Here is a 25,556-nt window from a genome sequence, read left to right as displayed (position 1 = left end):
CCCTGCACCTCTCTCAAGACAACTGGCCAGCCACTCTTAATATCACCTGGGCCAGCCACTCTTAATATCACCTGGGCCAGCCACTCTTACTATCACCTGGGCCAGCCACTCTTACTATCACCTGGGCCAGCCACTCTTAATATCACCTGGGCCAGCCACTCTTACTATCACCTGGGCCAGCCACTCTTAATATCACCTGGGCCAGCCACTCTTACTATCACCTGGGCCAGCCACTCTTAATATCACCTGGGCCAGCCACTCTTACTATCACCTGGGCCAGCCACTCTTAATATCACCTGGGCCAGCCACTCTTACTATCACCTGGGCCAGCCACTCTTACTATCACCTGGGCCAGCCACTCTTAATATCACCTGGGCCAGCCACTCTTACTATCATCTGGGCCAGCCACTCTTAATATCACCTGGGCCAGCCACTCTTACTATCACCTGGGCCAGCCACTCTTACTATCACCTGGGCCAGCCACTCTTAATATCACCTGGGCCAGCCACTCTTACTATCACCTGGGCCAGCCACTCTTAATATCACCTGGGCCAGCCACTCTTACTATCACCTGGGCCAGCCACTCTTAATATCACCTGGGCCAGCCACTCTTACTATCACCTGGGCCAGCCACTCTTAATATCACCTGGGCCAGCCACTCTTACTATCACCTGGGCCAGCCACTCTTACTATCACCTGGGCCAGCCACTCTTAATATCACCTGGGCCAGCCACTCTTACTATCACCTGGGCCAGCCACTCTTACTATCACCTGGGCCAGCCACTCTTACTATCACCTGGGCCAGCCACTCTTACTATCACCTGGGCCAGCCACTCTTAATATCACCTGGGCCAGCCACTCTTACTATCACCTGGGCCAGCCACTCTTAATATCACCTGGGCCAGCCACTCTTAATATCACCTGGGCCAGCCACTCTTAATATCACCTGGGCCAGCCACTCTTAATATCACCTGGGCCAGCCACTCTTACTATCACCTGGGCCAGCCACTCTTACTATCACCTGGGGCAGCCACTCTTAATATCACCTGGGCCAGCCACTCTTACTATCACCTGGGCCAGCCACTCTTAATATCACCTGGGCCAGCCACTCTTACTATCACCTGGGCCAGCCACTCTTAATATCACCTGGGCCAGCCACTCTTACTATCACCTGGGCCAGCCACTCTTAATATCACCTGGGCCAGCCACTCTTAATATCACCTGGGCCAGCCACTCTTACTATCACCTGGGCCAGCACAGGTGAAACACGTACTGACTAACGAGGTGACACCTATCGGTGCACCCCACTTGCTAACGTGCTAATGCCCAACATCGAAATATAAATGGAAAAAACAAAGCCGCACTGCTTCTTGACACAATGCCCACTTAACCTGGAAGCCAACCAATGTGTCGGAGGAAACACCATACAACTGGTGACCGTGTCAGCGTGCAATGCGCCCAGCCCGCCACAGGAGTTGCTAGAGTGCAATGGGACAAGGAACTCCCGTCCGGCCAAACCCTCCCCTAACCCAGACGACGCATGGCCAATTGTGTACTGCCTCATGGGTCTCCCGGTCACGGCCGGCTGCAACACAGCCTGGGATCGAACCCGGGTCTGTGGTGACGCAGTGCCTTAGACTGCTGCGCTACTCGGGAGGCTGCTGATATACAGTGGGGCAAAAATGTATTTAGTCAGCCACCAATTGTGCAAGTTCTTCCACTTAAAAAGATGAGAGAGGCCTGTAATTATGGTGGAAAATAAGTATTTGGTCAATAACAAAAGTTTATCTCAATACTTTGTTATATACCCTTTGTTGGCAATGACAGAGGTCAAACGTTTACTGTAAATCTTCACAAAGTTTTCACACACTGTTGCTGGTATTTTGGCCCATTCCTCCATGCAGATCTCCTCTAGAGCAGTGTTGTTTTTGGGCTGTTGCTGGGCAACACAGACTTTCAACTCCCTCCAAAGATTTTCTATGGGGTTGAGATCTGGAGACTGGCTAGGCCACTCCAGGACCTTGAAATGCTTCTTACGAAGCCACTCCTTCGTTGCCCGGGCGGTGTGTTTGGGATCATTGTCATGCTGAAAGACCTAGCCACGTTTCATCTTCAATGCCCTTGCTGATGGAAGGAGGTTTTCACTCAAAATCTCACGATACATGGCCCCATTCATTCTTTCCTTTACACGAATCAGTCGTCCTGGTCCCTTTGCAGAAAAACAGCCCCAAAGCATGATGTTTCCACCCCCATGCTTCACAGTAGGTATGGTGTTCTTTGGATGCAACTCAGCATTCTTTGTCCTCCAAACACGACGAGTTGAGTTTTTACCAAAAAGTTATATTTTGGTTTAATCTGACCATATGACATTCTCCCAATCTTCTTCTGGATCATCCAGATGCTCTCTAGCAAACTTTAGACGGGCCTGGACATGTACTGGCTTAAGCAGGGGGACACATCTGGCACTGCAGGATTTGAGTCCCTGGCGGCGTAGTGTGTTACTGATGGTAGGCTTTGTTACTTTGGTCCCAGCTTTCTGCAGGTCATTCATTAGGTCCCCCCGTGTGGTTTGGGGATTTTTGCTCACCGTTCTTGTGATCATTTTGACCCCACGGGGTGAGATCTTGCGTGGAGCCCCAGATCGAGGGAGATTATCAGTGGTTTTGTATGTCTTCCATTTCCTACTAATTGCTCCCACAGTTGATTTCTTCAAGCCAAGCTGCTTACCTATTGCAGATTCAGTCTTACCAGCCTGGTGCAGGTCTACAATTTTGTTTCTGGTGTCCTTTGACAGCTCCTTGGTCTTGGCCATAGTGGAGTTTGGAGTGTGACTGTTTGAGGTTGTGGACAGGTGTCTTTTATACTGATAACAAGTCAAACAGGTGCCATTAATACAGGTAACGAGTGGAGGACAGAGGAGCCTCTTAAAGAAGAAGTTACAGGTCTATGAGAGCCAGAAATCATGCTTGTCTGTAGGAGACCAAATACTTATTTTCCACCATAATTTGCAAATAAATTCATAAAAAATCCTACAATGTGATTTTCTGGATTTTTTTTCTCATTTTGTCTGTCATAGTTGAAGTGTACCTATGATGAAAATTACAGGCCTCTCATCTTTTTAAGTGGGAGAACTTGCACAATTGGTGGCTGACTAAATACTTTTTTGCCCCACTGTATGCTGTTAACTTAAAAACATCACAGAGGCCTGAAATGCCTTGAAGCTAATGTTGAACACCTGGCCCAGGCTTCACTAACTAAAACACTATGAACATTGAGCCAGAAGATGGAGAGAGAGGGACAGGGTCCCCCAACATAAATTTGCTGCCACACTAAAGACTTCATCAGGGGAAGGAAGGGAGAGGAGAGGAGCCGGGCATCCGTGTCCTAAGGAGAACCCATCAAGGCTTCTCCTACAGAGGAGATAAAGATAGAGAGAGAGAGAGAGAGAGAGAGAGAGAGAGAGAGAGAGAGAGAGAGAGAGAGAAAGAGAGAGAGGTAATGAAACAGGACGTCCTATTTTGACATTTAAGATTACATATTTTGTTATGGTTTTGCCTCGTTACAAATGAGCATGTATTTCACTGTGGTGTGTGTCACTGTGGTGTGTGTTACTGTGGTGTGTATCACTATGGTGTGCATCACTGTGGTGTGTGTCACTGTGGTGTGTGTCACTGTGGTGTGTGTCACTGTGGTTTGTATCAATGTGGTGTGTATCACTGTGGTGTGTGTCACCTGTTGTGTGTGTCACTGTGGTGAGTATCACTGTGGTGTGTATCAATTCAATTCAATTCAAGGGCTTTATTGGCATGGGAAACATGTGTTAACATTGCCAAAGCAATGTTTGATGTGTGTCACTTTGGTGTATATCACTGTGGTGTGTATCACTGTGGTGTGTATCACTGTGGTGTGTATCACTGTGGTGTATATCACTGTGGTGTGTATCACTGTGGTGTGTATCACTGTGGTGTATATCACTGTGGTGTGTATCACTGTGGTGTATTTCACTGTGGTGTATATCACTGTGGTGTGTATCACTGTGGTGTATATCACTGTGGTGCGTGTCACTTTGGTGCGTGTCACTTTGGTGTATATCACTTTGGTGTGTGTCACTGTGGTGGGCCTCTTTCTGAGGTGTATCAGTCAAACAAATGTATTTATAAAGCCCTTCTTACATCAGCTGATGTTACAAAGTGCTGTACAGAAACCCAGCCTAAAACCCCAAACAGCAATGCAGGTATTGAAGCACGTTGGCTAGGAAAAACTCCCTAGAAAGGCAGGAACCTAGGCTGGAACTTAGGAAGAAACCTAGAGAGGAACCAGGCTCTGAGGGGTGGTCAGTCCTCTTCTGGCTGTACCGGGTAGAGAGGAAACAGGCTCTGAGGGGTGGCCAGTCCTCTTCTGGCTGTACCGGGTAGAGAGGAACCAGGCTCTGAGGGGTGGCCAGTCCTCTTCTGGCTGTACCGGGTAGAGAGGAACCAGGCTCTGAGGGGTGGCAAGTCCTCTTCTGGCTGTACCGGGTAGAGAGGAACCAGGCTCTGAGGGGTGGCCAGTCCTCTTCTGTGCCGCGTGGAAATGTAGTAGGAGATGAAGCAGCTCTCTCTTGCCGCTTTGCCGCTCGCAGCTCTGTCAATAGGCATGTTATTGATTATAGCCCAACGGGCCGCGGAAAACTACTTTTGATGCATCTGAAATGGCAGGTGTGAAATGTTTTTTTCCCAGACAAAGCATTTTACCTTACAATTAAATTTTACCGAACAATTCAATTTTACTATACATTTAAATTTGACCATACATTTCAATTTTACCGAACAATGCGAAATAAGATGATCTTCATTGGCTTCTGTGACGATATTGTCATGCAAAATGATCAAATCATATCAAATTGTATTTGTCACATGCGCCGAATACAACAGGTGTAGTAGACCTTACAGTGAAATGCTGAATACAACAGGTGTAGTAGACCTTACAGTGAAATGCTGAATACAACAGGTGTAGTAGACCTTACAGTGAAATGCCGAATACAACAGGTGTAGTAGACATTACAGTGAAATGCCGAATACAACAGGTGTAGTAGACATTACAGTGAAATGCTGAATACAACAGGTGTAGTAGACCTTACAGTGAAATGCTGAATACAACAGGTGTAGTAGACCTTACAGTGAAATGCCGAATACAACAGGTGTAGTAGACATTACAGTGAAATGCCGAATACAACAGGTGTAGTAGACATTACAGTGAAATGCTGAATACAACAGGTGTAGTAGACCTTACAGTGAAATGCTGAATACAACAGGTGTAGTAGACCTTACAGTGAAATGCCGAATACAACAGGTGTAGTAGACCTTACAGTGAAATGCTGAATACAACAGGTATAGTAGACCTTACAGTGAAATGCTGAATACAACAGGTGTAGTAGACCTTACAGTGAAATGCTGAATACAACAGGTGTAGTAGACCTTACAGTGAAATGCTGAATACAACAGGTGTAGTAGACCTTACAGTGAAATGCTGAATACAACAGGTGTAGTAGACCTTACAGTGAAATGCTGAATACAACAGGTATAGTAGACCTTACAGTGAAATGCTGAATACAACAGGTGTAGGTAGACCTTACAGTGAAATGCTGAATACAACAGGTATAGTAGACCTTACAGTGAAATGCTTACTTACAAGCTCGTAACCAACAATGCTTCAAGAAGTTAAGAAATACAAATAATAAAAAGGGTTAAGCAAAAATGAGATAAGTAAAAAATAGAAAATAAAAGTAACAAATAATTAAACAGCAGCAGTAAAATAACAAGTGAGGGTATATACAAGTGACTGGGACGAGCTGCAACAAACACCTGGACAGTTTGATCTCCAACTCTTCATTCAAAGACTCAATCATGGACACTCTTACTGACAGTTGTGGCTGCTTTGCGTGACGTATTGTTGTCTCTACCTTCTTGCCCTTTGTGCTTTTGTCTGTGCCCAATAATGTTTGTACCCTGTTTTGTGCTGCTACCACGTTGTGTTGCTGCCATGTTGTGTTGCTACCATGCTGTGTTGTCATGTTGTGTTGCTACCATCCTGTGTTGTCATGTGTTGCTGCCATGTTGTGTTGCTACCATCCTGTGTTGTCATGTGTTGCTGCCATGTTGTGTTGCTGCCATGTTGTGTTGCTACCATCCTGTGTTGTCATGTGTTGCTGCCATGTTGTGTTGCTACCATGCTGTGTTGTCATGTTGTGTTGCTACCATAATGTGTTGTCATGTGTTGCTGCCATGTTGTGTTGCTACCATGCTGTGTTGTCATGTTGTGTTGCTACCATCCTGTGTTGTCATGTGTTGCTGCCATGTTGTGTTGCTACCATGCTGTGTTGTCATGTTGTGTTGCTACCATCCTGTGTTGTCATGTTGTGTTGCTGCCATCCTGTGTTGTCATGTGTTGGTGCCATGCTGTGTTGCTACCATGCTGTGTTGTCATGTTGTGTTGCTACCATCCTGTGTTGTCATGTGTTGCTGCCATGCTATGTTGTTGTCTTAGGTCCCTCTTTATGTAGTGCTGTGGAGTCTCTCTTGTCGTGATGTGTGTTTTGTCCTATATTTTTATTTCATGTATTTTTATTTTTAATCCCAGCCCCCGTCCCGCAGGAGGTCTTTTACCTTTTGGTAGGCCGTCATTGTAAGTAAGAATTTGTTCTTAACTGACTTGCCTAGTTAAATAAAGGTTAAATTAAAAAATATATATATATACAGGGGGTACCGGTACAGGGTCAATGTGCGGGGGCACCGGTTAGTTGAGGTAATGGAGATAATATGTACATGTAGGTAGAGTTTAAGTGACTAAGCATAGATAATAAACAGAGAGTAGCAGCAGCGTTAAAGAGGGGACTGGGTAGCCATTTGATTAGTTGTTCAGCAGTCTTATGGCTTGGGGGTAGAAGCTGTTAAGAAGCCTTCTGGACCTCGACTTGGCGATCCGGTACCTATGACTAGGGTGGCTGGAGTCTTGGACAATTTTTAGGGCCTTCCTCTGACACTGCCTGATATAGAGGTCCTGGATGGCAGGCAGCTTAGCCCCAGTGATGTACTAGGCCGTAAGCACTATTCTCTGTAGTGCCTTGCGGTCCGAGGCCGAGCAGTTGCCGTACCAGGCAGTGATGCAACCAGTCAGGATGCTCTCGATGGTGCAGCTGTAAAACCTTTTGAGGATCTGAGGACCCATGCCAAATCTTTTCAGTCTCCTGAGGGGGAATATGCTTTGTCGTGCCCTCTTCACGATTGTCTTAGTGTGTTTGGACCATGATAGTTTGTTGGTGATATGGACAACAAGGAACTTGAAGCTCTCAACCTGCTCCACTACAACCTTGTCGATGAGAATGGGGGTGTGCTCGGTCCTCCTTTTCCTGTAGTGTAATTGTATTACATATCAGGGATAAAAAACATTTCTCTTTTATTAGTCGGGAGACATTTCATGCTAAATCACACTCCTCTGTTGAGGAACTTGAGCTGTGTATAGAACCACTAAAGCTCTTCTCTCACTGCTTCCTGGCGATATTACAAAAGAGCTAGACACAATGCTTCTGGGTAATGAACAGTGCTTTAGAAGATTATTTTGTCTGAGATGTGATTAAGGATGATATCACATTTTTTGGAGGGTTTACATTGATCCGAAGTTTATTGAAAGTAGAAATCCCGACGATTCTTCTGCTCCGTGTGGGGGTGGGATGAGAGGGACTATTGTGTTACCCTTAGTAGTCTGGTATTCTTCTGGACACAGATCAGCTGTAATTTTCCTTACTTTAACTATAGTGAAACATTGATTTGTTGTTGAATGACGATTCCATTATTTGCTTGAAGACCTTTTTCCCGCTCCCTGTTGAAGCCGGGCTGACATGCGTCAGGTACACTCTCTTTCTTGTGTAGTATTTTTGAGTTAGCCTTTGGGCAAATTTTCAGAGAGGTTAATGATTGCAAGCCATTTCGAGGGGTGTGATTCGATAATTAAGGCCATGAGAAAGCCATTCCAAACTCTGGGACAAATTTACACAATCCCCATAGTTTTCAGGCCAGTTTAATTTCAACTCTTGTAAGTGTTCGTTTTCGGGGTCAAAGTCTGTTGGTAGTGGATTGTAAGCCGTTTATTAAAAGTATGTTTCTGCTCCAGAGAACAAGTTCAAAATAATGCCTTTTAAACACTAGGCCAATTATTCTGGTTTCATTGTTGATTAATCAAGTCAATTAGTTTATTTTGATGAATAACATGCTTTTGTGGTTGTAAATTCCAGTGGTGGCAGAGTGATGGTAGAGATCCAACAGTGACTTGGTAATGATTGAAACAGGGTAACTGGTGACATGTCTGTTGGATCTTGTTGCTTCACATTTTTCCTGCAGCTTTTATGAACACTGGTTTAGTCATTGCCTCTTTACAAACATACTTTGCTTTATTTAATACTCATTTTATTTACAACCTACAAAATGACTCTCCATATGTTTCACTGGAGAAGAAATGAGACTGGCATTATGAGAAATTCTAAGCACCCTGGATGGAGAGAATTGGGGTTTGAGTGAATTTAGACACACACACACACACACACACACACACACACACACACACACACACACACACACTGAAACAAACTGGAAATTGCTCTCATGCTGACCCCCTCCGTCCTACAAATTAATTTCATTCAGGTTGTACCGTAGCAAATCTGACTTAATGGTTTGTTTTATTTAGTCCCCGTTCTCTGCTAGACATACCCATGGACAGTCATCCAACACTATGATCACTTTCTGCATTCCTTATATCTTAATATTCCACTTCTTTAGCTGACGAGTCACAAGCCTTATCATTAACTATAGGCACACAGATTTTACTGATCAAAATGCCATCAACAACGTTCAGCAACTGGTGTTGTTACTGGTTATAGAGGAGGAGTTCTGCTTATGGACCAGAGCTGAATGGCCGCCATTGTTTTAAGTTGTACGAAAAAAAGACCATCTTTTTTTTGCTTTGTTGTATTTAGTGGAGGAACTCTTGAAAGTTTTTATGCGCTGATTGTAAGAGCAAGAGAGAGAGAGAGAGAGACAGAGAGAGAGAGAGAGAGAGAGAGAGAGAGAGAGAGAGAGAGAGAGAGAGAGAGAGAGAGAGACAAAAAAAACTAAACTACCACTGTCTCCATCTTATTTGGTACAGACTTCAATTGATGTGGTTCTTGAATAGAGATCCAGTTCACGTAATCATTTTCCCACAGCCGTTGCATGCAGTTACATGGGGAGTCTATTCCTCTTTGTTTAATATACCTATTCCTCTATGTTTAATATACCTATTCCTCTATGTTTAATATACCTATTCCTCTGTGTTTAATATACCTATTCCTCTTTGTTTAATATACCTATTCCTCTATGTTTAATATACCTATTCCTCTGTGTTTAATATACCTATTCCTCTTTGTTTAATATACCTATTCCTCTTTGTTTAATATACCTATTCCTCTATGTTTAATATACCTATTCCTCTATGTTTAATATACCTATTCCTCTATGTTTAATATACCTATTCCCCTTTGTTTAATATACCTATTCCTCTATGTTTAATATACCTATTCCTCTTTGTTTAATATACCTATTCCTCTATGTTTAATATACCTATTCCTCTTTGTTTAATATACCTATTCCTCTATGTTTAATATACCTATTCCTCAAGGAAGTGTGACACTAAAACATTCTGTCTGTCTGTCTATGCTGCCTGCCTGCAGATATGGTGAGGAAAAAGAACCCCCCTTTGAGAAGCTTCGGCGGTGAGGAAGAAGGAGAAGGTGAGGCTCTGGCCGCGGAGGCCACCGGGCCAGATAGTGAGGACAGTGCCGGGAGCCGGGCCTCAGAGCCCAACGGTGCCGACGGGCTGCTGCCGGCCGAACTAGGTCGGGCCCACGTGCCAGTCCCAGACGAGCAGGAGGACTCCTCTTCCTCCCCGGGCTCCGTCTCAGGCTCCATCAAACGGGACGGAGGAGGGAGGGGCGGCGGAGGAGTGGGAACAGCGGCGACAGTAAACACCGACAGGCCTGTCTTTAATTACCCTAGCCACAAGAAGGGAGGAAATGTAGCGTCCTTCCCCTGCCACGAGGTGACAGACTCAGATCTGCCGGCGCTCCCATCCTGGGCCGGGCCCGACGGGGCTGTGTCTCTGTCTCCTCTCAGATCAGAACCAGATGAGGGGGACGGGAGACAGGCACGCAGCTTGGCGGGGGAGCTGCTGCTGGGGAAGGCCGGGGAGAGAGGAGGGGGAGAAAGGGTGGGTGTCAGGGAGGGGTTGCTGCTGGCCGCCCGAGGGAGGGGTGTCATCGTCCAGGGCGTCACCAGTAATGGGGAGGACAAGGACACCTCCTACAGCCCCACAGGGGGGACTTCAGTCCACCAGGATGGGGTGGAGGGCTCTGGATACCCCTTGCTACGCCCCCTCCACCCACATAGGGGGGCAGGCGAGGGGGTCGAGAACATCACGCCCAGCCCCCTGGGGGCCGAGACAGGGGTAGCCCCGCCCTGCTCTCCCAAACTGCAGGACTTCAAGTGCAACATCTGTGGGTACGGTTACTACGGGAACGACCCCACGGACCTGGTCAAGCACTATCGGAAGTACCATCTGGGCCTGCACAACCGCACACGGCAGGACGCGGAGCTGGACACTAAGATACTGGCCCTGCACAACATGGTGGGCTTCTCCTCACAGAGCCAACACGCCAAAGACACTACACGGCCCCCGTCCTACACCGCCCTGACCGGGGCGCCACAGGACTCTACAGGGTCACCACGCATGTTACTTAACGGCACCTATGACGTACAGGTAAATATGCTCTGCACCTGAAAAAAAGTTTGTTGGCATTCAACAGTGCGTTGGTTAGTGGGTGTCTGTTTGTCGTCCATAACTACCGAAACTCCAGGTACCAGAACCACCCATCAGTAGTACTGTATAACGGTACAGTTCCTACCCAACTACATTCCCAGGCGTTGTATTGCATCAATCAACGGTTGCGTGCCACATCATTGACTGTGTAGTCTATCATCAGATTGCTATATCATATGATGTGGTTAGCTGATCAATCAATCAATCAAATGCATTTATAAAGCCCTTATTACATCAGCTGATGTAGTGCTGTACAGAAACCCAGCCTAAAACCCCAAACAGCAGGCAATGCAGGTGTAGAAGCAGGATATGTTGATATGTTGTGAATAGCTTTCCAGGTGTTGTAAGATCTGGCATACATCTGCAATGTAGTCTGCAGGAACTCAACCATTATCTGCATTGAAACCAAGGCCAGCCAGGGTTTGAGACTTGTCTCTTAGTGGGACACTTGTGTCATCAAAGTAACTGGACACCCATGGAGAGAGGACTCATGGGAAGTGTAGTCTTTTTTATCACTGTAATAAATACAGTTGAAGTCAGAAGTTGACATACACTTTAGCCAAGTACATTTAAACTCAGTTTTCACAATTCCTGACATTTAATCCAAGTAAAGATTCCCTGTCTTAGGTCAGTTAGGATCACCACTTTATTTGAAGAATGTGAAATGTCAGAATAACAGTAGAGAGAATGATTTATTTCAGCTTTTATTTCTTTCATCACATTCCCATTGGGTCAGAAGTTTACATACACTCAATTAGTATTTGGTAGCATTGCCTTGAAATGGTTTAACTTGGGTCAAACATTTTGGGTAGCCTTCCATAAGCTTCCCATAATAAGCTGGGTGAATTTTGGTCCATTCCTTCTGACAGAGCTGGTGTAACTGAGTCAGGTTTGTAGGCCTCCTTGCTCTCACATGCTTTTTCAGTTCTGCTCACAACTTCTCTATATGATTTGGGTAAGGGCTTTGTGATGGCCACTCAAATACCTTGACTTTGTTGTCCTTAAGCCATTTTGCCACAACTTTGGAAGTATGCTTGGGGTCGTTGTCCATTTGGAAGACCCATTTGTGACCAAGCTTTAACTTCCTGACTGATGTCTTGAGATGTTGCTTCAATATATCCACATAATAATCCTTCTTATGATGACATCTTAAGTGCACAAGTCCCTCCTGCAGCAAAGTACCCCCACAACATGATGCTTCCACCCCCGTGCTACACGGTTGGGATGGTGTTCTTCGGCTTGCAAGCATCCTCCTTTTTTCTCCAAACATAACGATGGTCATTATGGCCAAACAGTTCTATTTTAGTTTCATCAGACCAGAGGACATTTCTCCAAAAAGTGAGATCTTTGTCCCCATGTGCAGTTGCAAACTGTAGTCTCGCTTTTTTTATGGCGCTTTTGGAGCAGTGGCTTCTTTCTTGCTGAGCGGCCATTCAGGTTGTCGATATAGGACTTGTTTTACTGTGGATATAGATACTTTTGTACCTGTTTCCTCCAGCATCTTCACAAGGTCCTTTTTCGTACCAAAGTACATTCATCTCTAGGAGACAGAACGCGTCTCCTTCCTGAGCAGTATGAGCAGTATGATGGCTGCGTGGTCCCATGGTGTGTATACTTGCGTACTATTGTTTGTACAGATGAACGTGGTATCTTCAGGTGTTTGGAAATTTCTCCCAAGGATGAGCCAGAATTGTGGAGGTCTACAATTATTTTTCTGAGGTCTTGGCTGATTTCTTTTGATTTTCCCATGATGTCAAGCGAAGAGGCACTGAGTTTGAAAGTAGGCCTTCAAATGCATCCACAGGTACAACTCCAATTTACTCAAATTATATCTATTAGCCTATCAGAAGCTTCTAAAGCCATGACATAATTTTCTGGAATTTTCCAAGCTGTTTAAAGGCACAGTCAACTTAGTGTATGCAATCTTCTGACCCACTGTAATTGTGATACAGTGAGTTATAAATGAAATAATCTGTCTGTAAACAATTGTTGGAAAAATTACTTGTGTCATGCACAAAGTAGATGTCCTCACCGACTTGACAAAACTATAGTTTGTTAACAAGAAATTTGTGGAGTGGTTGAAAAACGAGTTTTAATGGCTCCAACCTAAGTGTATGTAAACTTCCAACTTCAACTGTACATCGCAACCTGAAAATTATATGGACTACACGTCCATAAAAATAACTACCCTCCATTTTGTAATAGCACGTTGTGGGCAATCTGAGTTAATGTTTTTTGACCTATAGAATAAATTGCTCTGTTACTCACTGTTTTTAGTAGAGCTTATTTGTGAAATGATGTGTACTTTTTAGCTAATTTAATATTTTAGTATTGACCAGACATGATTTATAAATATGGTTTTAGGTTTTAGGATGGATTATTCCTGTAACTATATGAGTTATTACATTGATGATGCATAACCCTTCAAAATATAGCTACATCCATACTATTTGTATTTGATAGTTATTTGTTGTTTTGAAAGCTTTTCTCATTATGTTTGTGTGTGATTTATTTTATTGGCGTATACAGGTTAATTTGTAAAGTGGCACAACCATTTAGCGATTTCCTTGTGTCCAGAAATAAAAGTTTATATTGTATTAAGGGAACGCCTGCCAAACATATATTGCACACATGGACCTTACAGTATGTGCACTGTTTTGGAGTCTTAAACATATGACCTAATAACCCCAAAAGAAAAGGGCCCTACGTGACTCAGAGCTATTACCATCGTTGAAATGATTTCTTAGCAGTCTTTGTCTCGCTATCCATTTCAATTGGATGTCTCCGGGTTCAAATATTGTCATTATATATATATATATATGTATATATATATATATAAAAAAGGTAATACAATCATAAACACTGTTCTGTTTTCATCCCCTAGTGGGAATTTTCCATGCAGTAACAGCGAAGGCTGCTCATTTCTCATTACCCACTGAAAAGGGAGAAAAGATTGTAGGGAAGGGAGAGGTATCCAGTGAAAACAGGGAACTGGATTTATATTAAACGAGGTGTAATGAACAGATGTCAGAGCCATTTATCTGCACAGCTTTCACGGCATGCGGTTTCTCCCTCCACTTCAACAATGTCATGTTTACAATTCGAGTGGTGCATTTAACTCTAGTGTTCCTTGTAAATGAGGTGAGTTTGTCCTGGGGTCTGGGCCTCTTAATGCCATATCATACAGCAGCAGGGCCATTTGGCCTTTTAACCCACCACAGATTGTAATTAGGCTACCTCTAATGTTGTTTTCCTCCTTCAAACATTCAGACTGTCTCGGACTAAGTGGGCTGATGTGTTGGTATGGCTGTCGCCTTTTCTCTCTCTAATGGTCACGTCATGTTTGTGTGTGAGTTGGCGTGTGTGTGTGTGTGTGTGTGTGTGTGTTGTGTGTGTGTGTGTGTGTGTGTGTGTGTGTGCGTGTGCGTGTGTGTGTGTGTGTGTGCGTGTGCGTGTGTTGTGTTGTGTGTGTGAGAAGGGAGTGTTTGTGTGTATATGTGTCTGTGAGAAGAAAATCCCGGTGAATACCTGACCAGACAGACTTTTTGCATATTGCTATTGTTTTGGGATGTGTACCATTCCGCATCCAAGTTAACGTTATGGGTGAACGTTTATTTTTAGCCTACTGCACATGTCCACAAAGGTACACTCTGAGAGAGCCTGCGGATATCACTTTATCATTTTTAAATATGATATAATAATCTTGTGATGCTGCTCTGGTCTAATGACACTTTGCAGTCTCTGGTCTCTGGAGACATTGGCAAGGCACAGTAAGACTTTTCCCCACTGATCTCCGAGTAGATCAGTGGGGAATTCGAGTGGTGGGGAATTCTGCATTCAGAAGACAGAGAAGAACAGACTTCATGGGACTGCAGTAGTACTTCATAGGACTGTAGTAGTACTTCATAGGACTGTAGTAGTACTTCATAGGACTGTAGTAGTACTTCATAGTACTGTTCCAAGATTGCAACAAAAAAAGTACAGTCATTTATGACAAACCCATGAGTAACACAAGCTCCATTTTTTCCCACTTACAATCCCCAAACTGTGTTAAAATACTAAATGTTTTATACATCTATATTTCATTCCATCATAGACATCTTCTGGTATTTCATTGTATTTATTTTATTGCTAATATTTCAGAGGACATTTGGCTTGACTGAGTAGGCCAGTCATATAATACATGGTCTATGTAGCTAATCTCTTCAGGCAGGCTTAGGAGCGACCCGCTCTGTTTCAGTCATTTTGTTTTGATTTTTTTTACTTAACCTTCATTTAACTAGGCAAGTCAGTTAAGAACACATTTTGATTTGCCAAAAGGCAAAAGGCCTTCTGTGGGGACGGGGGCTGGGATTAAAAGTCATTTCTCATCTTCTAGAAAATGACACCAGGTTGCTTTAACCACACACCAGGATCAAGACCTCCCTCTTACACGCACTGGATAACCTTCCCATTATAGAACGTCTCTGGCTCCGGGATATTTCACACAGCAACACTTATGTTTACGATTTGAGCCATTTGTTGGAGACTTGGAGGTCAAGGTGCGTAGGTTGTTGAAATTCAGGGAACATGTTCGATTGCAAGGTTGGTTTGGTTTTGTTGCGCTTACCAGACAACAACCTTGACTGCTGGATCCCTGCCAGGCACTCTCGGTGTTCACGCTTGCACAAGCATCGAAAATACTTGGAAATAGAGATTGGATTTGTTGCGTATCATTAGGAAACAGGTGTTTCTTTAGTAGTATTCTGATATAAACCCCTTCGTTCTATCAGACTGCTTCTGGTTGGCTGCATTGTCAACTTGATCATCAAAACGATCTCAAGTTTGCCATTTCTCTTCTTTAATAACACGAGGGAATTCATATTTGATAATGTCTAATAGACATTGTTATACAGCACGTCTTACCATATAAAGCAGCTGCTCTTACTCCAGGTGTTCTAGTATGATCTATCAGCTGCTCTTACCCCAGGTGTTCTAGTCTGATCTACCAGCTGCTCTTACTCCAGGTGTTCTAGTATGATCTATCAGCTGCTCTTACCCCAGGTGTTCTAGTCTGATCTACCAGCTGCTCTTACCCCAGGTGTTCTAGTTTGATCTATCAGCTGCTCTTACTCCAGGTGTTCTAGTATGATCTATCAGCTGCTTTTACTCCAGGTGTTCTAGTATGATCTATCAGCTTCTCTTACCCCAGGTGTTCTAGTCTGATCTACCAGCTGCTCTTACTCCAGGTGTTCTAGTATGATCTATCAGCTTCTCTTACTCCAGGTGTTCTAGTTTGATCTATCAGCTGCTCTTACTCCAGGTGTTCTAGTTTGATCTATCAGCTGCTCTTACTCCAGGTGTTCTAGTTTGATCTATCAGCTGCTCTTACTCCAGGTGTTCTAGTTTTATCTATCAGCTGCTCTTACCCCAGGTGTTCTAGTATTATCTATCAGCTGCTCTTTCCCCAGGTGTTCTAGTTTGAGATATCAGCTGCTCTTATCCAAGGTGTTCTAGTTTGATCTATCAGCTGCTCTTATCCCAGGTGTTCTAGATTGTTCGATCAGCTGTTCTTACGCTAGGTGTTCTAGATTGTTCTATCAGCTGCTCTTACCCTAGGTGTTCTAGTTTGATCTATCAGCTGCTCTTACCCTAGGTGTTCTAGTTTGATCTATCAGCTGATCTTATCCCAGGTGTTCTAGTTTGATCTATCAGCTGCTCTTATCCCAGTTGTTCTAGTATGAACTATCAGCTGCTCTTACCCTAGGTGTTCTAGTTTGATCCCTAACATCTCCTTATCTGCTCAATTCAATTCATCCCAAAAAACATTCTAAACGGAGCTATACCTCTCTGTAGATATAGATAATAGATTATTTTGATCATACGCTTTTATCTTCCTTCCTGGTATCATGGCTTTTTCGTGTAGCTTATTGTCTGGGTGGGTGATGTCATTTGTTTTGTTTTTTCAGTGCCTGTGTGACTGACTCACACGTCTCTGTTTATATTCAAATATATATATATATATATATATTTGCACACAAGAAAAAATTGAAAACAATATGATCAGAATTAAAAGACAAATGAAAATTGCGTGAAGCTCTTCCAAATATTTATTACAAAAAATAAAGAGTAGATTATTTATTTTTATTTTTACAGATTGTTACGAATAAGAGATTACAAATAACACAAAGGAAAACATAAGATAAAATAAATCAGGGGAAGAAAGTAAATCAATTCAAGTGAAATGCATAATCAACATGAGTTACAGAAGTTTCTTTCCTCATTGTGCTCCAGGTGACGCTGGGAGATACCTTCATCGGAATCGGGAGGAAGACTCCGGACTGTCAGGGAAACACCAAGTACTTCCGCTGCAAGTTCTGTAACTTCACCTACATGGGAAGCTCCTCAGTGGAGCTGGAGCAACACTTCCTGTCTGCCCACCCCAACAAGATGAAGTCCCAGCCCCCGCTGCTGCCGAACGACGACAAGCCCTCGGAAGGGAAGGGGAACGATGTGACACGGGGTGGTGGCGTGGAGGGGGCGGAACCGGGAAAGTGGGAGAACCGGGTGGCGGTCCGTGCGGAGGACGACTCGGTGGCTGGCTACTCCGTCCCCATCCACGCCACAGACTCGCCGGGCTGGACGGGGGCCGACGGCGGGGCCACAGACTCACCTGGCTGGACGGGAGCCGACGCCAGAGCCACAGACTCACCTGGCTGGACGGGGGCCGACGGCAGGGCCACCGACTCACCTGGCTGGACGGGGGCCGACGGCGGCGCCACAGCGGTGGCCTATTACTGGTGTAAGTACTGCAACTTCAGCTGTGAGTCGCCCAGCTCACATCGCCTCCTGGAGCATTATGAGAGGAGACACAGACAACCTGGAGGAGGAAGAGGGGGGACCAGGGAGGGCAGCCCAGCCAAGAGGGAGCGAAGGAGCAGCAAATCCAGGGACGGAGAGAGAGACCCCCACAGCCGGAGGAAAGACAAGACAGGAACGAGTGACTCGATGGGCGCAACGGACCCGGAGACGGTGGTGACCAGCTACAACTGCCAGTTCTGTGACTTCCGCTACTCCATGAACCACGGGCCTGAGGTTATTGTGGTGGCGCCTCTGCTCCGCCACTACCAGCAGGCCCACAGCATCCACAAATGCACCATCAAGCACTGCCCGTTCTGCCCGCGTGGCCTCTGCAGCCCTGAGAAGCACCTGGGGGAGATCTCCTTCCCATTTGCTTGCAGGAAGAGCGCATGCTCCCACTGCGTCCTCCTTTTCCTCCAGCTGTCCCCCCAGGGTAGCTCCCCAACTTCCAGGCCCAGCGTCACCCACCTGTGTGACCAGTGTCCCTACGCCACCAGCGACATCGACCTGCTTCTGCTGCACTACGACAGTGCCCATGCCACCCACGGCGTGCTGGAGGTCAAGCCCGAGCAGGAGGGAGCTGAGACGGGGAGGTACCCTCACGGGGAGCACTCATGCACCAAGTGCCATTTCATCACAGATGTGGAGGAGGAGATCTTCCGTCACTACAGGTGAGTAGTGGGGAGTTGAGTTGAGTTGGAGTTAGAATGCTATTAGAAAGACTAATCATAATACATGTGCAGAATTCTTGGAACTCATTGGAACTCCTTAGAACTGGAACTCCTTGGAACTCCTTGGAACTCCTTGGAACTCCTTGGAACTCCTTGGAACTACTTGGAACTACTTGGAACTACTTAGTACTCCTTGGAAGTCCTTGGAACTCCTTGGAACTCCTTGGAACTCCTTGGAACTCCTTGGAACTACTTAGTACTCCTTGGAACTACTTAGTACTCCTTGGAACTCCTTGGAACTCCTTGGAACTCATTGTGATGTCCCATTTTACTCAATGCTCTCTTGCTGCTCACATGTTGTAGTTAGTCGATCGGTCGAGTACTTAAAGGTTTGGAAAAATACATTCTTTAGGACCGTTCTTCTTATCTTCTTATATATCTTTGATTTAATGAATATGAGGTTGACAAGTGGTCAATGGACTTTTAATGTTTGGTTCAGCTTCCTATTGAAAACCTGATTATCATTGGTAATAATGTTAGTTTAGTATGGTATCATGCACCATGGCTCAGTGCTAGGATCCAGCTAGTGTAAGCATCGTTGACATTGTTCTTAGTTCAATTTAGGGTTATGAGATTATCTGTTTTTGTGACGTTGAATAAGTAAATCCAGTTTTGCTCATAATGAACAACAGACTTGCACAGTCACACACAGTACATGCAGTTAATCAACTTAAGGGAATCAATAGTGAAATGTTAAAAGTCAGGTAATTCTGTCACCCCTTTGTGGGTTTTGATTTAGTCTTACCTTTGGCAGGTGTGGATCCGTGTGTTTTTGTGAGTGTGTGTTTGTGTGTGTGTGTACGCATGTGTCTATGCATGCGTGCATGTCTGCTTGTGTGCGTGTGTGTTTGTCTGAGGACAACTGCCACTGAAATCAGGAATTGCACTCTATTGCACTCTGTAATACCTCCACATAAGATATCAATTACATTAAACCAATTACATTCTGTTTCAGCTCAGCCGCCTGTTTAGATTGGGCTGTTTTGGAATGTATTGATAGAAGTGAGTCTTGTGCAGTGGCTTGATCCATATGTCCACTTGAAGCCTTTACAGATACAGAGCGCAGAGAAATCAATAGGTGGGTTTAAATGCAACAAACCGTGTCTTCTCGGGATATATTAGAGGACTCTACGTCGAGTCAAGGGAAACATATTTATACTGAGTTAGCCAGCAGGTCAGGAGAAACATATTTATACTGAGTTAGCCAGCAGGTCAGGGGAAACATATTTATACTGAGTTAGCCAGCAGGTCAGGAGAAACATATTTATACTGAGTTAGCCAGCAGGTCAGGAGATACATATTGATACTGAGTTAGCCAGCAGGTCAGGGGAAACATATTTATACTGAGTTAGCCAGCAGGTCAGGGGAAACATATTTATACTGAGTTAGCCAGCGGGTCAGGAGAAACATATTTATACTGAGTTAGCCAGCAGGTCAAGAGAAACATATTTATACTGAGTTAGCCAGCAGGTCAGGGGAAACATATTGATACTGAGTTAGCCAGCAGGTCAGGAGAAACATATTTATACTGAGTTAGCCAGCAGGTCAGGGGAAACATATTTATACTGAGTTAGCCAGCAGGTCAGGAGATACATATTGATACTGAGTTAGCCAGCAGGTCAGGAGAAACATATTGATACTGAGTTAGCCAGCAGGTCAGGGGAAACATATTTATACTGAGTTAGCCAGCAGGTCAGGGGAAACATATTTATACTGAGTTAGCCAGCAGGTCAGGAGAAACATATTTATACTGAGTTAGCCAGCAGGTCAGTGGAAACATATTTATACTGAGTTAGCCAGCAGGTCAGGAGAAACATATTGATACTGAGTTAGCCAGCAGGTCAGGGGAAACATATTTATACTGAGTTAGCCAGCAGGTCAGGAGAAACATATTGATACTGAGTTAGCCAGCAGGTCAGTGGAAACATATTTATACTGAGTTAGCCAGCAGGTCAGGAGAAACATATTGATACTGAGTTAGCCAGCAGGTCAGGAGAAACATATTGATACTGAGTTAGCCAGCAGGTCAGGAGAAACATATTGATACTGAGTTAGCCAGCAGGTCAGGAGAAACATATTGATACTGAGTTAGCCAGCAGGTCAGGGGAAACATATTGATACTGAGTTAGCCAGCAGGTCAGGAGAAACATATTGATACTGAGTTAGCCAGCAGGTCAGGAGAAACATATTGATACTGAGTTAGCCAGCGGGTCAGGAGAAACATATTTATACTGAGTTAGCCAGCAGGTCAGGGGAAACATATTGATACTGAGTTAGCCAGCAGGTCAGGGGAAACATATTTATACTGAGTTAGCCAGCAGGTCAGGAGAAACATATTTATACTGAGTTAGCCAGCAGGTCAGGAGAAACATATTGATACTGAGTTAGCCATAAGGTCAGGAGAAACATATTGATACTGAGTTAGCCAGCGGGTCAGGAGAAACATATTTATACTGAGTTAGCCAGCAGGTCAGGGGAAACATATTGATACTGAGTTAGCCATAAGGTCAGGAGAAACATATTTATACTGAGTTAGCCAGCAGGTCAGGGGAAACATATTTATACTGAGTTAGCCAGCAGGTCAGGAGAAACATATTGATACTGAGTTAGCCAGCAGATCAGGAGAAACATATTGATACTGAGTTAGCCAGCGGGTCAGGAGAAACATATTTATACTGAGTTAGCCAGCAGGTCAGGGGAAACATATTTATACTGAGTTAGCCATAAGGTCAGGAGAAACATATTGATACTGAGTTAGCCAGCAGGTCAGGAGAAACATATTTATACTGAGTTAGCCAGCAGGTCAGGGGAAAGCCTGCCCTTTTCTTCTGTTATTAACTTTGAGTTTGGCTTTTTTAAACGTATTTAGTAGTCTTTGTCAGTGTGATTAATTCAACCTATCACTTGTTGAAGGCTGATTTTCTGCAATGCTTTTAACATTTTCACCTCTCTAGACAAAGTCCAGCTCATTCCTCACTGTAGGGGTGAATGGTTGCTAGATCTAATTCCTAAACTGATAATATAAAAATGTGTCGTTCTGCCCCTGAACAAGGCAGTTAACCCACTGTTCCCAGACCATCATTGTAAATAAGAATTTGTTCTTACCCGACTTGCCTTGTGAAATTATTAAAAATAAAACCATTTTTTACCCCTAGCCTCTCCAGCTCAGACCCCCCAGTCCTAGACCAACACTCCCTTGTTTGCTTCTATCTATACAGTGTACAGCTCCCTCCTTCTCCCCCTCCTCCCCCTCCTCCTAATCCTCAGAGTGAGGGGCACCGGCAGCCCAGTTACCAGTCGTGCTGGGCCAGAGTTTCCATTTCCTCTGTGATGTCAGAGGGATCTGTCCGGTGGGATTCAGTTCAGTTCACCTCACAGCTCCGTGCCGACCAGGCCCTCGTTAAATACCCAGTGTTGAGTGCGTTCACTGGTGCATAGCTAAGGGAGTTTCATTTCATAGTGCACAAATTACATCCACTCAATACTTTTACTGACACAGACATTGGGTTTTTAGCCCCAAAAACCTGTTTATTGTATAAAAAAAATCAATAAAAGCATTTGAATGTATTTTAAAGAGTGCAGATACTCCAATCACATCGAGTACAGTGGTGCTATACCATCAGTAGTGCCATACCATCAGTGGTGCCATACCATCAGTGGTGCCATACCATCAGTGGTGCCATACCATCAGTGGTGCCATACCATCAGTGGTGCCATACCATCAGTGGTGCCATACCACCAGTAGTGCCATACCATCAGTGGTGCCATACCATCAGTGGTGCCATACCATCAGTGGTGCCATACCACCAGTAGTGCCATACCACCAGTAGTGCCATACCATCAGTGGTGCCATACCACCAGTAGTGCCATACCACCAGTAGTGCCATACCATCAGTGGTGCCATACCATCAGTGGTGCCATACCATCAGTGGTGCCATACCACCAGTAGTGCCATACCACCAGTAGTGCCATACCATCAGTGGTGCCATACCATCAGTAGTGCCATACCATCAGTGGTGCCATACCATCAGTAGTGCCATACCATCAGTAGTGCCATACCATCAGTGGTGCCATACCATCAGTGGTGCCATACCATCAGTAGTGCCATACCATCAGTGGTGCCATACCATCAGTAGTGCCATACCATCAGTAGTGCCATACCATCAGTGGTGCCATACCATCAGTGGTGCCATACCATCAGTGGGGCCATACCATCAGTGGTGCCATACCATCAGTGGTGCCATACCATCAGTGGTGCCATACCATCAGTGGTGCCATACCATCAGTAGTGCCATACCATCAGTAGTGCCATACCATCAGTAGTGCCATACCATCAGTGGTGCCATACCATCAGTGGTGCCATACCATCAGTAGTGCCATACCATCAGTAGTGCCATACCATCAGTAGTGCCATACCATCAGTGGTGCCATACCATCAGTGGTGCCATACCATCAGTGGTGCCATACCATCAATGGTGCCATACCATCAGTGGTGCCATACCATCAGTGGTGCCATACCATCTGTAGTGCCATACCATCAGTGGTGCCATACCATCAGTAGTGCCATACCATCAGTTGTGCCATACCATCAGTAGTGCCATACCATCAGTGGTGCCATACCATCTGTAGTGCCATACCATCAGTGGTGCCATATCATCAGTGGTGCCATACCATCTGTAGTGCCATACCATCAGTGGTGCCATACCATCAGTAGTGCCATACCATCAGTGGTGCCATACCATCAGTGGTGCCATACCATCTGTAGTGCCATACCATCAGTGGTGCCATACCATCAGTAGTGCCATACCATCAGTGGTGCCATACCATCAGTGGTGCCATACCATCAGTAGTGCCATACCATCAGTGGTGCCATACCATCAGTAGTGCCATACCATCAGTGGTGCCATACCATCAGTGGTGCCATACCATCAGTGGTGCCATAGCATCTTTACTTACTTACATTATTGTCCCCATGGGGACATTTTGTTGCAGGGTCAAGTACACGTTTAAAATGGTGTTTAAACACAAAACAAATTGACAATACAACTTTAAGAACAGTTACATACAAATAAAAAGATACTAGCCTGCTGGCCTTACTGGGTGGATAGGAACATTAGCCTGCTGGCCTTATTGGGTGGATAGGAACATTAGCCTGCTGGCCTTACTGGGTGGATAGGAACATTAGCCTGCTGGCCTTATTGGGTGGATAGGAACATTAGCCTGCTGGCCTTACTGGGTGGATAGGAACATTAGCCTGCTGGCCTTACTGAGTGGATAGGAACATTAGCCTGCTGGCCTTACTGGGTGGATAGGAACATTAGCCTGCTGGCCTTACTGGGTGGATAGGAACATTAGCCTACTCGCCTTACTGGGTGGATAGGAACATTAGCCTGCTGGCCTTACTGAGTGGATAGGAACATTAGCCTGCTGGCCTTACTGGGTGGATAGGAACATTAGCCTGCTGGCCTTACTGGGTGGATAGGAACATTAGCCTGCTGGCCTTACTGGGTGGATAGGAACATTAGCCTGCTGGCCTTACTGGGTGGATAGGATCATTAGCCTGCTGGCCTTACTGGGTGGAAAGGAACATTAGCCTGCTGGCCTTACTGAGTGGATAGGAACATTAGCCTCCTGGCCTTACTGGGTGGATAGGATCATTTGCCTGCTGGCCTTACTGGGTGGATAGGAACATTAGCCTGCTGGCCTTACTGAGTGGATAGGAACATTAGCCTGCTGGCCGTACTGGGTGGAGAGGAACATGAGCCTGCGCTATTTAGGAGAGATATCACACTTGGCACAAATTATTGTCAGGAGAGAGAGAGAGAGAGAGAGAGAGAGAGAGAGAGTCCTTTAACCATTTGTACATTGTTAAAACACTGTATATATATATATAATATGACATTTGTAATGTCTTTACTGTTTTGAAACCTCTGTATGTGTAATGTTTACTGTTAATTTTTGTTGTTTTTCACTTTATATTTGCACTTTGTATGTTGTCTACCTCACTTGCTTTGGCAATGTTAACACATGTTTCCCATGCCAATAAAGCCCTTGAATTGAATTGAATTGAGAGAGAGACAGAGACAAAGTGTCATGTTCTGACCTTAGTTCCTTTGTTTTGTCCTTTGTTTTAGTATGGTCAGGGCGTGAGTTGGGTGGGTTGTCTATGTTAGTTTTTCTATGATTTTCTATTTCTGTGTTTGGCCTGGTATGGTTCTCAATCAGAGGCAGCTGTCAATCGTTGTCCCTGATTGAGAAGCATATTTAGGTAGCCTGTTTTCGATTGTGTTTTGTGGGTGGTTGTTTTCAGTCTTTGTGTGTCTACACCAGACAGAACTGTTCCGGTTGTTTCTTTGTTGTTTTGTTATTCAGTGTTCAGTTTACTTTATTAAAATGATGAACACGTACCACGCTGCGCATTGGTCCTCACCTTCTTCCACCGACAACGGCTGTTACACAGAGAGAGAGAGAGAGAGAGAGAGAGAGAGAGAGAGAGAGAGAGAGAGAGAGTGAGAAGATTTATGACTTTTGTACACTAACTATTTGCACATCGTTATAACACTGTATATAGACATAATATGACATTTTAAATGTCTTTATTATTTTGGAACGTCTGTGAGTGTAATGTTTACTGTACCTTTTGTGTTTTTATTTCACTTTTGTTTATTAGCTTCTTCATTTGCTTTGGCAATGTAAACATATGTTTCCCATGACAATAAAGCCCCTTAAATTTAAATTGAAAATTGAGAAGGAGAGAGAGGGAGTTAGAGAATGGAGAGAGAGAAGGTGTGAGGAAAGAGCGAGGGAGAGAGGAGAGCGAGGGAGAGAGAGAGAGGAGAGAGAGAGAGAGAGGAGAGTGAAATAGATGGAGAGGAGAGTGAACGATAGAGAGAGAGAGAGAGAAAGAGGAGAGAGAAAGAGAGAGAGGAGAGCGAGAGAGAGTGAGATATAGTTAGAGAGAGAAGAGAGAGAGAAAGATACATGAGAGTGAAAAAGAGAGAGAGGAGAGAGAGGAGAGTGAAAGAGAGAGAGGAGAGAGAGAGAGAGGAGAGTGAGAGAGAGACAGAGAGAGAGAATTGAGAGTGAAAGAGAGAGAGAGTT

The 25,556-nt window shown here is 44.7% G+C and overlaps 1 protein-coding gene across 1 annotated transcript in view; it reads left to right on the top strand.

The window, feature by feature from the left end:
* LOC139373818 (zinc finger transcription factor Trps1-like) overlaps nucleotides 1-25,556 on the top strand; it is a 219,415-nt gene that overhangs the window by 44,647 nt on the left and 149,212 nt on the right. Inside the window, exons 3-4 of the mRNA XM_071114858.1 lie at nucleotides 9,740-10,824; nucleotides 17,158-18,395. Of these exons, the coding sequence (XP_070970959.1) occupies nucleotides 9,740-10,824; nucleotides 17,158-18,395 (2,323 nt within the window). The remainder of the gene's footprint in view (nucleotides 1-9,739; nucleotides 10,825-17,157; nucleotides 18,396-25,556) is intronic.

This window comes from Oncorhynchus clarkii, chromosome 18 (assembly GCF_045791955.1).
Source record: "Oncorhynchus clarkii lewisi isolate Uvic-CL-2024 chromosome 18, UVic_Ocla_1.0, whole genome shotgun sequence".
Taxonomy (NCBI): Eukaryota; Metazoa; Chordata; class Actinopteri; order Salmoniformes; family Salmonidae; genus Oncorhynchus; species Oncorhynchus clarkii.
Note: the sequence above shows the minus strand (reverse complement) of the source record. Positions and strands in the feature narration are given on the sequence as shown.